Source organism: Pteronotus mesoamericanus, unplaced genomic scaffold (genome assembly GCF_021234165.1).
Source record: "Pteronotus mesoamericanus isolate MK-2021 breed Mesoamerican mustached bat unplaced genomic scaffold, CSHL_Meso_final contig_65, whole genome shotgun sequence".
NCBI classification, from domain to species: Eukaryota; Metazoa; Chordata; class Mammalia; order Chiroptera; family Mormoopidae; genus Pteronotus; species Pteronotus mesoamericanus.
In genome coordinates this window covers 11197987-11212796 of record NW_026555228.1, presented here as the reverse complement: position 1 = coordinate 11212796, position 14810 = coordinate 11197987, and the positions used below count along the sequence as shown (strand labels likewise).

Here is a 14810-nt window from a genome sequence, read left to right as displayed (position 1 = left end):
AAGCAGCATATTTTTAATTCAATGAGTTTTTAACTTTTTCACTCGATTCTGTTGACATTTCATAGACCAAGTGATAACCACACTGATACACAGCTGGGCTCTCCCCTGCCCCCTGGCCCCCTGGCCCCAGTAAACCATAGTCACTGTGCTCTAAGTCAGGTCTCAGGAGCCGAAAGAGAGCCAAAATCCTTTGGGAAGGAAGCACTACTACGTCTTGGGGATCTGACATGGCCATGTAAGTCCTGTTTGCCTTCTGGGACGGTTTTGGTAAAAGAAAAAGAGGTGAGGCTTGCCAGCTGCCTGGCTTGCAGAGCCTGGGCTCTGAACACACAGGGAGAGATGCAGCCTACTTCCTCAGAGCGTTGCTCAGGTCACTGGGCAGGACAGACACGTGCACAGCAAGCAGAGAGCATCGCAGTAGTAAGAATGAAGCACAGGCCATTTCTTTCTGGATGTTCATCGGAGAGGGAGAGGAGGTGCTCTCAATTGACTGACGCGCAGCCCTGGCAACAACTAATTCAGATCAAAAGTTCAGTTTCAAGCGGAAAGCTTCCGAGGCCCCAAACAAAGGTGTTTTATTCCCACAGCCTCTTTGCTTAGCTGCTCTTGGCAGGGGGGCAGGAGGGCAGGGAAGGAGATGATAGCGCCTTTCAAGTTTCTGATGGCCTATCATTAGCATCAGGGGCGAGGCGTCTCAGCATTTCTGCTCCTGAATGATTTATCCGGGGCTCTCGTGTTCCCTCTCCCTGAGGCTTTAGGAAGGAGAGTCTCTAAGTAACTTAGGAAACTGAGACTGAAAGAATATATGGCCAGTGAAAGGGGTGACTGCCCAGTTGAATCATGACTTAAGTTCTAATTTATCAAGACCGAGAATCTGAATGCCGCCACCTCCAACAGTTTCTTACTTGTTTTTTTAGGGGTAAGACTGCATGAATATGTCGAAACAGCCAGTTTCCAATGTCAGAGCCATCCAGGTAAGTAGGCATATTTGTGTTTTAACATCAGCCCTGTGACTTCTAGCCTGTTTGCTTAATAAATCAGACTTTTCGCAGTTGTTCGACCCTAACTCATGATTACCTTTAAGAAGAAAAGAAAGACTCAGTGAAGGTGCAGTTAAGAAAGGATATAAGGCTGGTAATGGAGAAGGGAGAAGCTATTTTTGTTTAACTGTGCTGAATTGTAAGACAATGAAAGTTTATGAATGAGAATTAAATGATCTACAAAAATATAGTGTATATGTTTTTTCGATGTGTAAGTTTTTGATATGCTCATTGGTAGGAATTAAGAAATACAATTTCCATTTTCATATCCAATTGAGTTTGTTGATCCATCTGTTTAAAAGACACATTTCTGTAAATAATACCCTCTTCTTGTCAAGTGTTCTTCCCAAGGCGTGGGTATGTATCTTTTAAAGTACGTATGCTATTGTGTCTCATCAAGCCCTCCCAGCAAACAAATTCTTTGGTTCTTTAAACTGACTTACATGTCACTTACAAAAAGGGGAGAGGGAAGCAGGCATTTGGGAACATAAATATAATTATAAAGATAACTTTCAATATTTGTTTTTACCAATTTGTTATTTCTCTTAAGGGCTCTGTTTTTAACTCTCAAATGGTTCCCACACTGGGATGCTGGCCACCCGCTTAAGTGTAAAATTCCATCTTTCCTTTCCATCAGCATGGAGCTGTTTGTGTTTTCTCTAAAGGAACTTTTAGACATTTTTTCCCCTGGATTTTTCTGAACACTGCAGAGCATGTGGCGCTTCCTGAATATTTGGGGTCTGGTGCACCATGATGGCATATGCATACTCATAAGCAAGTGATGGTGTTTTGGAGGGGCGTGTGTATGGCCAGGTTGTGTGGTTAGAAATCCCAGCATATACCGGTGGTAGAGGTGAGTGAAGGGACAGATCTTCACCTGTGGTGACTAATGCATAGCCTTAAATGGATGGGTTTCTTAAGTGGCAAGGTCTGTAATGACCTCTGGAAACATGTCATAGAACAAACTGCCACGGAAGGGCCTGTTGGCAAGGATTCAACTTCACATTTCCACCTTTGGCCCTCTGGTGACCACCTAGTGAGTCTGGGACATACCCTGACATTGGTAGTGAATTTTATTTAGCCTCCCAGATCTGTGGGCCTCCTTGAGCCTTTGAACCCTCTCCTTGCCCAGTGTACATAGCTGTTAATGGCACAGGCTCTGAAGCCAGGATTACTGGAGTTTGAATCCCTAATCCATTTTGTACTGGTGTGGGATCATGGGAAAACAACTTTACCTACTATAACTCTCTGCCTCCATTTCCACATCTGTGAAATGGGAATAATAATAGTACTCACCACCTCTTACCACCTAGGGCTACTCGTACAAGATGCTTACAACAGCAGAGTAAGCCTTATTAAGTGTCAACCATTATCACAATGATTATCACTGAGGAATGGTCTATGTTACAGTGATGAGAAGTAATACAATTTAATAACTGAATTTGAAGCTCCCAAGGTGCTAAGCATAAATTTCCTTTTTATCTTGCAGGGCACAAAAACATAGTCATCTTGGGCTGCCTTTGCTTTCCTTCCTTTTAAAGCTAAAGTGTGTTATTTTTTCTTTCTTATTGCTTCCCTCAAATCTACAGTGAAAATTCATCAGTGTTTTATCTATTAATTTTGACCTTGATATATTTTTAGGTCTGCAATATTTAAAAGGTTGCTATCGACTGTTCTCAATAGCTGTTATTATACTGCATTTAAAAAGAAAATCCATCCACTCCACCAACGAAGGCAATACAGTGGTTCCTTATGGATGTGATATGGCCTCTTTCAATATATTTTATGCCACACAAAAACCTAATTTAATGCACCTTTGAATGAAATATTATTTCTTGTGGTTAAATAGGATCTTCATTATCTGATATTTTCCTTTTATCTTTGCATTAACCTAAAGTAAGGTCCATTTAAAAAAATGTGAAAACAGTTACACTATATAAATGGCTTATAGCAGGAACATTATCTAGGGTATGGTCTTGTCTGGTACAAATAGAAACCCCAATGGATGAGGAGTGCCCTGGTTGTGTAAATACCACTTAAAGATCTTAAATATTCTATTCAACACACTCCAGTTGCTTTTCCTTTTTTTAAAAATTAGGATCTTATGTCCATTCAGTACAACTGTGATTTCCTGGGTGCATATTTTGTGCCAGGCACTGCGCTACTGGAGGCTATGCAAAGAGGAATTGATCCCTGTGTTTGAGGAGCTCGTAGTCTCTAGGACTTACTAGCTGTGTGACTTTGGGCAAGTTATTTATCCTCTTTGTACCTTGGTTTCTTCATCTGTCAAGTGAGGAATTAATAACAGTACCAATCTCATAGGTTTTCTGTGAGGGTTAAATGAATTAAACCGTATACATGCTTAGGCCAGTGCCTGTCTCATTGTAACTGCTTAATAACTATTAGTGGTTATTATCAATCATTGTCATTGTTGTCATCATCATCATCATCATTATCATTATCATCTAGTTCGACAGTTCCCAAGGTATCTCTTGGAATAATAGTTTTACAGGATGTGGTTACCTAAAGGATTCCATGCTAAAGTGTTTGGGCAACATTATGTTGAGCAAAGTTGAATTAAGATCTTTGCTGTGGAATTTCTCAGAGTGCACAACTTGCTAATGGCTTTATAGATTCCCAGGAAGTTGGTAATGTATGCTATATTTTCTATATATATTGAACATTTTTCATGAGTACTTGCAGATTAGTATTTTGCAGTGCAAACTTCTGGAAGTAATACTTAGATCTCTATTTTGTCTGGAATGAATGAACCTTAGCCATTGTCAACCATACTTCTAATAGACATTTATGGAGCTCAATTACTTACTGCCCCTATGGGCATCAGAGAACTTGGAGCCAAATGGTTACAAATCTCTACCTGGCCACTCACTCTGTGATCTTAGTTCGCCCTTAGTTTACTCTTCTGCAAAATGGGGACACTCATACTACTTAACAAGATTGTTACAATGAATAAATAACATAATGCATGGAAAGTGTCTGGTTTATAGCACACAAATTCCTTAAGAGATGGCTTTTATAACTATCCAAGTAATGCATGGAACGGTGTTGCTTTTTCTGCAACTGGTTCCATTTCCTCCAAGCCCCAGAATAAGAGGGAGGCCAGAGCTAGACCCATCCTTAGAGGAGATGGACAGTTGTCTTTCACATCCATAATGAAGAAGAGATTGCCTTTGGATTGTAAGAGCATTCTATGTAATTCTACATTTCTTTCCTGTTGTATTAATGAAATCTTATTTATGCCAGGAACATAGATATATCCGTAAGAAGTCAGTTGATCCTTTCATAGCCTGGGGAGGGCCTCTGTCCCCAAAGCAGCTGATAAGGATATATACCAGATGTGGGTAAATCTTCTCTGTAAAGTACCAGAAAGTAAATATTTTGGTATTTGCAGAACATTGGGTCTCTGTTCCAACTACTCAACTCTGCCATTATAGCACAAAAGCAGCCATAGGCAATACATAAATGAATGACTGTGGCTGTGCGCCAAGGAAATTTCATTTACACAAACAGGTGGCAGGCTGGATTTGGCCCGCAGGCTGTAGTCTGCTGACCCTGGTTCTGTACTCTCCAGGCTATTAAACTCCGCTGTTGTTGGGAATGGAGTTGCAACCAAGGTAACAGCACACTAGGCATAGTGGGTCTAATCCCTTCAGATGAAAGAATTTGACGTGACAGGTGGTGAGGAAAGCTAGAACTACTGGGAAATCTAATGCCATCAACGATCTGCTTGGTGAGTCTCCCTAATGAGACCAAGTGACACTGGCCACTGGCAGCACCTATCTGTCCTTCCCCTTCCTCCTGAACACACTTTATTTGAAAATCACCATGGACCTCCCCAGGGCCTCAGCCCACCCAGAGCCAACATTTTCTTGGTCCTCATTGGTCCTCACTGGTCCTTTTTCTATACCACTGGTCAGAGTAAGCTGAGTATTATTTGTTCTCTCCCATGAGGTCTGAGAGCTTCATGGTTAATTGGAAAAGAGTCCTGTGCCCTAGTCTTAGCTCTGCTCTGTGACTTCACTCCCCTGGTCCTCGTGATCTGCAAAGGGAGGGTGTTTCAGTAAATGACCTCTAAAAACCTCTACCCAGCTTTTAATAGTCTATGGACTTCATGAGAATAACTTCCTAGGTTTATTATTAGGATGATAATAATAGTAACAATTTCTTCAGGGTTTACTATGTACTTGGCACAGTGCAAATGGGATTTCTATGGATTCTAATAAAAGGTTTAGAAAGGCAAAAAAAAGAAAACAACCCAATGAACCAACCAATCCAACAAAAAAACCTAACCCAGGGTCACTCATCTTGCAAGCAGGAGAGTCAGGACATAAACTCAAGTTGTGTGATCCCAAAGCTCATGTTTGGATCCACTCTGCAGCACTGTTTAGCCTCCTTACTTACCATCCCTGCCTTGGCACAGAGAGTAAGGATAGGATAATCATAAGTATTAAGGGTATTTAAGGGACAATTACCATCTTATGGATGCTGGGTCCTTTCTTTTAAAGAGCTAAACTGACATTCAGAAAGTGTCAGCATTTCAGCAAAGAGGCTAATAGGCTACACTGATTAAAGTCATCTTAAATGTAAGTTGGTTAGGAATAAAAAGTACAAAGTAAAGTGACTCAGTGACAAACACATTCTTGAAGTACAAATGACCATGGCCACGGAATTCCCACCTCTCTGCTTAACTGATTTAATCAAGCTCTTTGCAAAACTAAACCTAAATTCTTTATCATACATTTTAAAGCAATGATTATATGAGTCCTGTGTCATTAGTGAGTGTGTGGCTTCTTACCATGGGAAGTTTTCCATTGTTACTCAATCCAGGTATAGAACAGAATATCTTGATGTCCCGACTTTTAGTACTTCTTTCCCTTCCTCACCCATTATCATTGTTCTACTCTCGGCTGCTCAGGGCATAAAGGCCCCATGGAAGAATAAAACAGCCTGACCCCTCCACCCCCCCACAAAAGAAAATTACAGACAGGCTTTAGGGACTCTAAGTGTTTCCATTCTAGGATTTCCACTTTTAGAAAGATTCCAGGGGTGTGACAAGCCTTAGTACAAAGGTACAGACTATCGTCACCCATGGTTGGTCAGTTAATCCAATGCATTGATTAAACCAAAAATGATAATAATACATACATACGTTCATTTAATATTTCACTTACATTTAAAACATAAACAATATACTTTCCTTTGCCACTTGTTTTAATGTAGAGTTAAGGCCTTTTCTTTGCACATGCATCTACTGTTTATTTCTTAGGTAAATTACTATAATGAATTGTTTATGATTTCTAATGCTGTATTCTTTAAAGTGTAGCCAGAACACGAGTGTAGCAGTCTGATTCTAGTGGTTCAGTATTAATTTCAGTTGGTAATCTTTGCTGCTCTAACCAGGGCGCCATATTGGTGACATGAGACAAACAGTCATATACTGGCTAAAAGATGCCATTTTTTTGAGGCTGACATTCACATGTACTTCAGAAATATAACTTGTGTCCAACCAATTGTTCACATTAGCTGTATATCACATTTTTGAAGTCTGCTTTTCCCTGGATGACAAGACTACAGTTGAGTCATTCAGGAAATTATTGAAGAGAACAAAAATTGTTGAGAACAGAGAAAAAAAAGAATGAAAATCTTTCAGTGTGAAACATCATGGGTGAAGAACAGTGTCTGAGTGGGAGTTTCTTAAGTTGAGTCAGAAAGTTTTGTGTATTCTGGATCCATTCCACATTTCAAGGATTTCTAAAGACAAAGAAGTTATATATTCCATTCTACTTATATAGAATTTTATTTTAAAGTAGGTTGGACTATATTTTAGTTGGTATATGTATCTGTCTCTCTTAATTTAGGCTAATATGTCAAATAAGAATCTCATTTTCTAACGAGTTATTGAGGAAACACACCGCTTTCTGCAAGTCTTCTGTGAAAAATGCTAGAAATCTCAAAAGGCCATATCCTGCTCCATTCAGAGAAGGATGTGGACTTGAAGACTTAGGAAAGCACAGAAAGAAATACTGAAATACTACAAAATGTAGCCCTATATGGTTTCCTCTGTCCACTCACAGGAGAATGGCAAGGGGGAGGCTATAGATTCTGGCAGGAGCTGCTGGGGACCTTTGAAAACTAAAGATAGAATCAGTTGCGGGGGCGGGGGGGGGGGTGGTCATCTGAAACAAATGTGCAAAGGGAGGAAACTCCAAAAGCCTTAGCATTAAAAGGAGAGACGGAGTGGGGAGATATGAGAACAATGACCATGGAAAGAAAGTGGGTTGGGATTGTCAGTACCCTGTGGCTGGGAGCTATCAGAATCCAACCCACAGGGGAAAGAAGATGTCATTCCATTGTAAGTTACACAGGAGTGGCTGTGGAGGGAATATTGTTGTTTCCAGAATCCTTGGGCTTGAGGCCTGGAGCCAAGCAGAACAATACAAATAATTAAGGGAGTAGTGGAATTAACTTACAGGGAATTCTTTCTGCTTTTCTTCACCTGGTGAGATCAAGTGTAGTATTCATTTCACATCAGATAGGTCTATTATCAGGGAACTGTATCCTGTTCTGGCAAAAGATATCTAGTAGATTTTTTCCATTCCCAACTTCGAGGATGTAACAAATTATGTATAGCTTGGGAAAGCAATGCATTGGGTCTGCTGTGTTAGGGACATATTTAAAGATATCTAAGCTAAATAAACCCCAAGGAAGGAGAATGTATAAAGGATCCATGGACAAAGACAACCGTCGGCGGAGGGGTTGGATTGAATGCGAAAGATGTGGGGAGGGTAGGGCAGGGGAGAGTAATGGGGGGAAAAAAGAGGACAACTGTAACTGAACAACAATAAAAAACTAAAATAAAAAATAAAAATAAAAATATCTAAGACGAATAAACCTCAAGGATGGAAAAGAAATGCAAGGAGATGAGTTACAAAAACAAACAAACAAACAGTAAAAACAAAAGACTGCTTCATTTACATTTATACAGTCTATATAGAGAAGGAAGTCTAACCTTATATCAACTCCAGGCCATCAATGTTAGAATTTTTCTGTGTTTATTATTTCATTAAAAAGTAGCTCATATCCAAAACTAATTTTTAGTGGCAAACACCACACCTAATTTACAGATGGAAAAACTGAATCATTGGGAGGTATTTTATTTGCACCAAACAGAGCAAGTCAGTGAAAGAGACAAGAATATGACTCAATTGTCTGGGAGATGGAATAAGAACAGAGAACTACAAGTATATGTATTTCTTCAAATTCAAGTTAAAGGAATTATTCTTATGGGTATAATTTAGTCTATAATTTGTCCCTCAAATATCACCACCCTACAATTATATTAATGAATCATCTCTAACCATTTATAAGCACTTCTCTGACACTTCCTTCAGATGTACATTAATGACTGGATATTTGACATGTTCTTAGGCTCTGTGGATCCTGTCAATATTTGCTGTCAAAAACCCATCTAGGTTCTTGTTTTCTTAAGTGATGGCTCAAAGATGAAAAAGCATCAAGCCAGTGAGTTAATGGCTCATTTTTCATTGTGGCTTTCCATTGACACCTATTCTGGAATTGTCCATTTGCATGCCCCCAGGCCATTCTTAAAGTGTAAGCCTGCAATTTTAGAGCAAGTGTAGAGAATTTTAGAGTGGCTAGAGCTTTGGTCAAGTGAAAAGAGCTCTTCAGAGAAGGGTATGATAGAGTCAAAGTTCTATCTACACAGTTAGGCAGCTGTGCTTTAGAATCCTGGCTTTTCCTCAAACTGTGAGACCTCAAGAAAATCATCTAATTTTTTTGAGACTCAGTTTCTTCTTCATCAGTAAAATGAAGATGATAGTCTAAACCTCAGAACTTTGTTGTGAGGATGTCGGTATTGTGAAGACTAGGCTAAATATTGGGGTTTTGGGGTGAATTAGGTAGCTTGTAGGAGATGGGCATGGGGGTGTAGTTTCTGTCCCACAACCTCACCGCCTGGTTAAGATGAAAGCTAGTTTCAAACCCAACTCCGCCCCAACACAGGCATTTGTTAAACACATATTCATTAGCTAGCAAGCAAGCAAGCATGAAACCATTTATAGTCTGTTTCTGAGCTTGATGAAGCCTCAGTTCTTTTTCCTTTAAGTACTCCAAATAACTGCCACTTGCAGAAAAGGTTCACGTGAGGCTGGTGGGGATTCTGTTGCCCTTGGTTGGCAGCAGCCAGCTGGAAATCCTCATTATCAATGGCTGGAGACAGGCCTATTTCAGGATCACCTCTCGAGCTCTGTCTCTGAAGATGCAAGCTATAGGCAACAGATTCTTACACTCTGTTCAGCTGGGTGTCTCTAAAATATTTTAGCCAGCCTCCATATCTTAACCTCCTCAATTTCATGAATAAACACCATTTCTAATGCTCATTCCATTATTTCACTTGTTTTTTACATTTCTTCAAGCATTGAGGCCTCGGGGGCTGGTGGAGATATGGCTAACAGGAGCACCCGAAGCCGCGATCCTGGGAATGTCATCTTAGTGATATTTTGCCACCTAGTCACCCCAGGAAGATGAACTAATTAGAGCAATAGATATCCCCAGAGTTGCAGTTTAAACTATATAAAACATCACACTGTCTATGTTAAAGTAGCTTAAAATACATTACAGACATTTTCACAATAGACAGAGCAAAGATTTTTAAGTATATGTCAATACTCATCCACTTAGGGATAACCTCTTTCAATGGCTGTCAGATTGGCTCCCCAAGTGCCGAGGAACTGCTCATGGCCCAGAGCTTTAGGGAAGCAGATGGGGTTCTGGGTTCACTACCACCTCAGCCAGAGCAGCTTCATCTCCACCTAGTTTGCATTTTAGATGTTCTCACAATACTTGAAGGAAGGGTTTCATGGCTAAAGGTTTGAAAACCATTGGTGAAGCCTAACATTCATATTACAAATGGGGAAGATGAAACTCAGAGCAGTTGGCACTTCTTCAGGCACAGACAATCTGTAGGAATTCCTAGCATTGGGCCCTTTTCACTACCATAAGCGATCCCTGCACCATGAAGAGGCTACGTCCATGGGCAAAATCAGTCTCTGAGCAAGAAAAGGTGGTATTCTCATAGCATGTCTTACATTATCCTGGATGATTTTCACACGTTCCTTTACTGAAAACTGCAACCTACTATAGAGACACACACTTGATTAAATGGGTTAGTTTAGCAATCAAATATTTCAGAAACACTGTTAACTAGAACTTGTAGACACAATAAATAGGTCAGTGTAGCAGTGATCTAACCAGTTAACTTTCTCCCAAATAGTCCCTATATCGACTTTTCCTCTCTTTCACCCAAACTGTCTATAGTAGCAGAAATAGTTATTGGTTCAATGGAGATCATGTCCGGTGGATCTTATTTATGTTGTTTTGATCTTATTTCAGGACCCAAATGACGTTTCGTCCAATCTGTGATACTCAATTATAAAATACTATTATTTTATGTCCTGCTAAGAAATAAAACAAACATGCCAATTAAAATGTTAAGATACCACTGCTGTGAAGACACATTCTGATTTCAGAGATATTAAAAGAGCTGCATCTTGGAATTCATGGAGTATACTACCATATTTGCCACCGTATAAGACATATTTCCCCCTTATGCTCTCTCCTCCTTCCACTCTAGGCCACCTGATATTTCTATTAAGCAGAGGAATAGCATAGAAGGATCAGTCTTAGGTTTTCCAAAATGCTTCCCTCCAAAATAGTGCTGCCCTTATGTTTTAATATGTACGGTATATACCGATCAAAAATACTTTTTGGCTTCTAGGCCCTAGGAATGGTGATCTACCTCTCTTCTTAGCCAACACAAACATTTTGGGTCTGTTTCCTTTCTGCGGGATCAGCATTATTCTAGTAGGGAAAGGAGTTTTAAAGCCACTAGGTGGAAAAAGTCACTTCCTGCTTTCAGGAGCAGAACAGACCCACCATGTTGCCTGGACATGGACACTGGATACTCCCTGTGTCTCGAGTGAAACATTTCTCTAGCAACAGAGCTCATATCAAGCAGTTCCAAATGGATCTTACCACACTTCCTAATAATTTTGTTTGGTATGGTACCAAAATCATCCAAACTGTGTCAGAAAACAAAATAGTTTACTCTCCTTGCTCAGGCATCATTTTCATGTATAACATCAAAGTGCAATTTCAACTTTTCAAGCTCACATATCCAATGACTCATAGGGCAATGAATGCTTCCTCTTAAGTGGAAAAAAAATATGTTCTACCTTAACACAAGTTTTAATGCTTGTTTGATATGAGTGATACCTCTGCTTGAAGATGTTTTTAATCTGCATGAAACATTCTTGCCTTTTAATATCAGATGAAATAGGGACAAAAGTCAAATGTGCATATCTCTTCCCCAAGTTCAAATTACTGTGTCAGTATATTCCTTGCATAATTTAATGTTTGGCATAGTTCATGTTTACTAGAAGGTATTTTTGGTTTACTGCAGATGGAGATTAGTACGTTATTTTAATGAAGGACAAGAATCTATGAATTGTGATACCAATAAACTTGACTGTCCAGCACTCTTTTTTACACAATGGTGTGCTGGGAAGAAGGTAGAAAGCTGTTAATTACAGAGACTTAAGGAAGTGCTGAAGAGCCCTAGGATGTTATGGAAAGGAGGAGGGAATTTAGGAGGTATGATTGCTCCCCTCTCATGGCAAATTTGAAGGAACCTGAAGGAGGGCTCAGGTATAGGATGGTTTTTGTGGATGCTATTTCCTCCTTTCCTATCATTATGTGTTCCATCCTCATCCCACAGAGAGAATAATATTAAGCACCACAGGAGGGCAACAGCCAGAACAAGCTCTCTTCAAATTCTTTCCTCGAGTGGAGAATTGTAAAATCACTGCACAGACCTAAGGATGAGTACCAGAAATTTGTAATAAATGGAAGTCAAATTTTCCTTTGCTTATTTTTGTACTGTCATTACAGCAATTTTCTTGAGGTAAAAGCTTTGAAGATGTACTTTTCAGATGCACTTTTCCTCACAGCAATTACTGTCTCAGGATGTCATTACAACTTCTTACTTTTCTTGAGCTCAATCTTCCCTGTTTTCCCTTTTAGGCAAATATCAATATCCCAATGGGAGCTTTTCGGCCAGGGGCTGGGCAACCCCCTAGAAGAAAAGAATGTACTCCGGAAACGGAGGAGGTAAGGACAACTTAGCTGGCAGAGCTCAGCATTGTCTTTCTCCTCCAAAATCCTGGCTAGTGTGGGGGCAGAGGTATGTCGAGGGCTGGCTCTCCAGGGCAAGGGAGGGCACGAATGGAGCCATCACATAGTATATACATTCCTTTGATGTCTTGCTCAGTCAGCCATGAAGCACACTGCCCTTGCGTTCCTTCAGCCAAATTTAAGTGCCTGGCACAGTTATTTGATGATGATGAGTTTAACATGTAGTTTGTTGCTTGATTGTGTGTGTTTGTGGTGTGTGTGTATGAGGGGGTAAAGGAGCATAGCCTCTCTGATGCTCTTGGTCCACAACAGTCACTAGTTTGGTAAGTTTTCACTCTGAAGCTTTTATCAAACTAAACATAATGCATTTAGTACAGCATCGGATGAATAATGAACTCCACAGGGAACACAGGTAATAAGTGCATTAAATTACTTGTGGATTAAATAAAAGCTCCAATCTCTGAGTATTTCCTTGCAAAAGAGGACTTTACAAAAAAATCTATCAATTTCTGTATTTTTTCCTCCCTCTGATTCTTTACCTTTCCTCCAAATACAAATACCTGGTCTTCTAAAATGGGGGCTAAAATTAACAATGAATATAATAAGTACAGAAAAGTTTCTTCCCCAAATGTTTATATTTCATCCCCAACTGTGACTTTTCTAATAGAACCTGGAAGGTCTGATTCATAATTAAGGTTTTGGAGCATGTCATTAGCACAAGACAAGGAACACGGAATTAAATGAAGCCATATGATGTAGCAAACTGTGTTTTATCTTTTTTAAGGGGCGAAAAGGCGGTTTTTACCTTTTGTAGGTGACATTTTTGGTAATTGCCCCAAAAGAACACCTATCATCATTTCAAAGTTTCCTAATAACACTTTGGTTGTCCCTCATCTAACCCTTCTTTCCTCCATAAATAATTTCTAACACTGTCCAGAGTTAGTGGTCCAGCCTCCTATCAATAGAAAGATAATTTTTGAAGGAGGAGATGGAGTATTTGAGTGATATCACAAAATTATGGAATTTCAGCAGTTAAATCACCTTTGATGAGTAAAATTTTGAGCATACAAGTTGAAAGGATCCAACCCTAACCTTTTTCTTATGGTGCATAATCTCCAGCTCCGATGCTGCTAACTTGGCCATCCAGTTAACTCATGATCATGAGCTCTTGCTCTGGGATTTTGGTCAAGTATTTCTGAGTCTATGTCTGCAAAATACGATCCCCTCCATTCCTTTCAGGGTCACTGTGAGGAGAGAGTTGGTGATATGAGAGACATGGCATAGCCTAGCAGGTATTCAATAAATAATTGTTCAATCGATCTGTTTATCCAATTTTCATGAAGTACTCCTAGGCCTATTATTTTGCATGTTGTAAGAAAAAGGCATGGGGAGGCAGAAGGGTGGGCAGTGAATTTTTCCTAATTGGATTTTCTTCCTGTGCTTCCTCTAAAGCTGTGACTGTCACTTCCGTGGTAATCACTTGGAAGGGAGATAGACCTTATCTCACTAAATTGACGGATGTAACAGTTGTTTTGGAGGCTTACATTTCAGATTCCCTCTGTGGTACAGATGGCCTTCTCCTCCATGTGGCCCAGTTAGTGGCTTGGGGAAGCACTGTGCTCTCACTCCTACCTTGTCCCCAATATGATGGTTCAAGCACATTGTAAAATAGCCAAAACTGATACAACCTGGTTTGTGAACTACTTTATGACCAGCCACATATACAGGTGGCCAACCAGTATTTTTTGTAGGATGGACAGGAGTGAGGTCTCCACAGAAAGCTCAGGAGTGTTTCATGAACTGAGCTACACCTTTCTCCTGGGACTCATGGGCTGGGAGGGTGGAATTAGGGGTTATATTCCCTCATTGTAAGAGCAGAAATGATCTCTCAAGACTTTTAGGGTCTTAGGGAAGGGCAGAAAGTAATGCCTCAAACTCTGGGCTGGATCGTAGAATAAATTTCTCACAGAAACAACAGTGGAAGGGGAGAAGTTAGGTAGCTTGGCTTGGCTACAAGGTGTGTTTAGTAGGATTTTGTGAGCTTGCTTGAGGCCCCAGTCACTTTTTTTTTTTTTTGGACATAGTTTGATTGGGAAAGTAAAATCCAAATTCCAAATAACATACAGGCACATTTTTTAGTATTATCTAGTATGTAAATTTGGAATTGCTTGCCTTCTTAGACTTGGGATTCCTTACCTAGCCTTTCATTATGATAATCACTGGGTAAAGCAGAGATCATAAGATAAAATCCCTGAACAAAGAGGCTACCTCTATCACAGCCTGTAGTTTCCCCATCTCAATCCTGATACCATCTCAGCTGTCAAGAAAAGGACATACCCCAGCAGGAAGCCAGGACCAGCCTTTGGCTGGCTGACAAGGCCTGTGAGCACTGGCTAGGTCTCCAGGCCCACATGGTCTCTGAGAGCCCTTTCCTCTGCTCTCAGAGCTGGGGTGCACCCTCCATCTGCTTGGCCTGGCCAGAGTTTGGCATATGCCTGACACAGGCCTAACAGCCAAATCCTAATAAGCATGGCCGGT

At 40.2% G+C, this 14810-nt stretch overlaps 1 protein-coding gene across 2 annotated transcripts in view; it reads left to right on the top strand.

Moving 5' to 3' along the window:
- SMPX (small muscle protein X-linked) overlaps positions 1-14810 on the top strand; it is a 48373-nt gene that overhangs the window by 2952 nt on the left and 30611 nt on the right. For both annotated transcript variants that reach the window (XM_054581138.1, XM_054581139.1), the window contains exons 2-3: positions 918-974; positions 12162-12248. In XM_054581138.1, the coding sequence (XP_054437113.1) occupies positions 930-974; positions 12162-12248 (132 nt within the window). In that variant the 5' untranslated portion in view covers positions 918-929. The remainder of the gene's footprint in view (positions 1-917; positions 975-12161; positions 12249-14810) is intronic.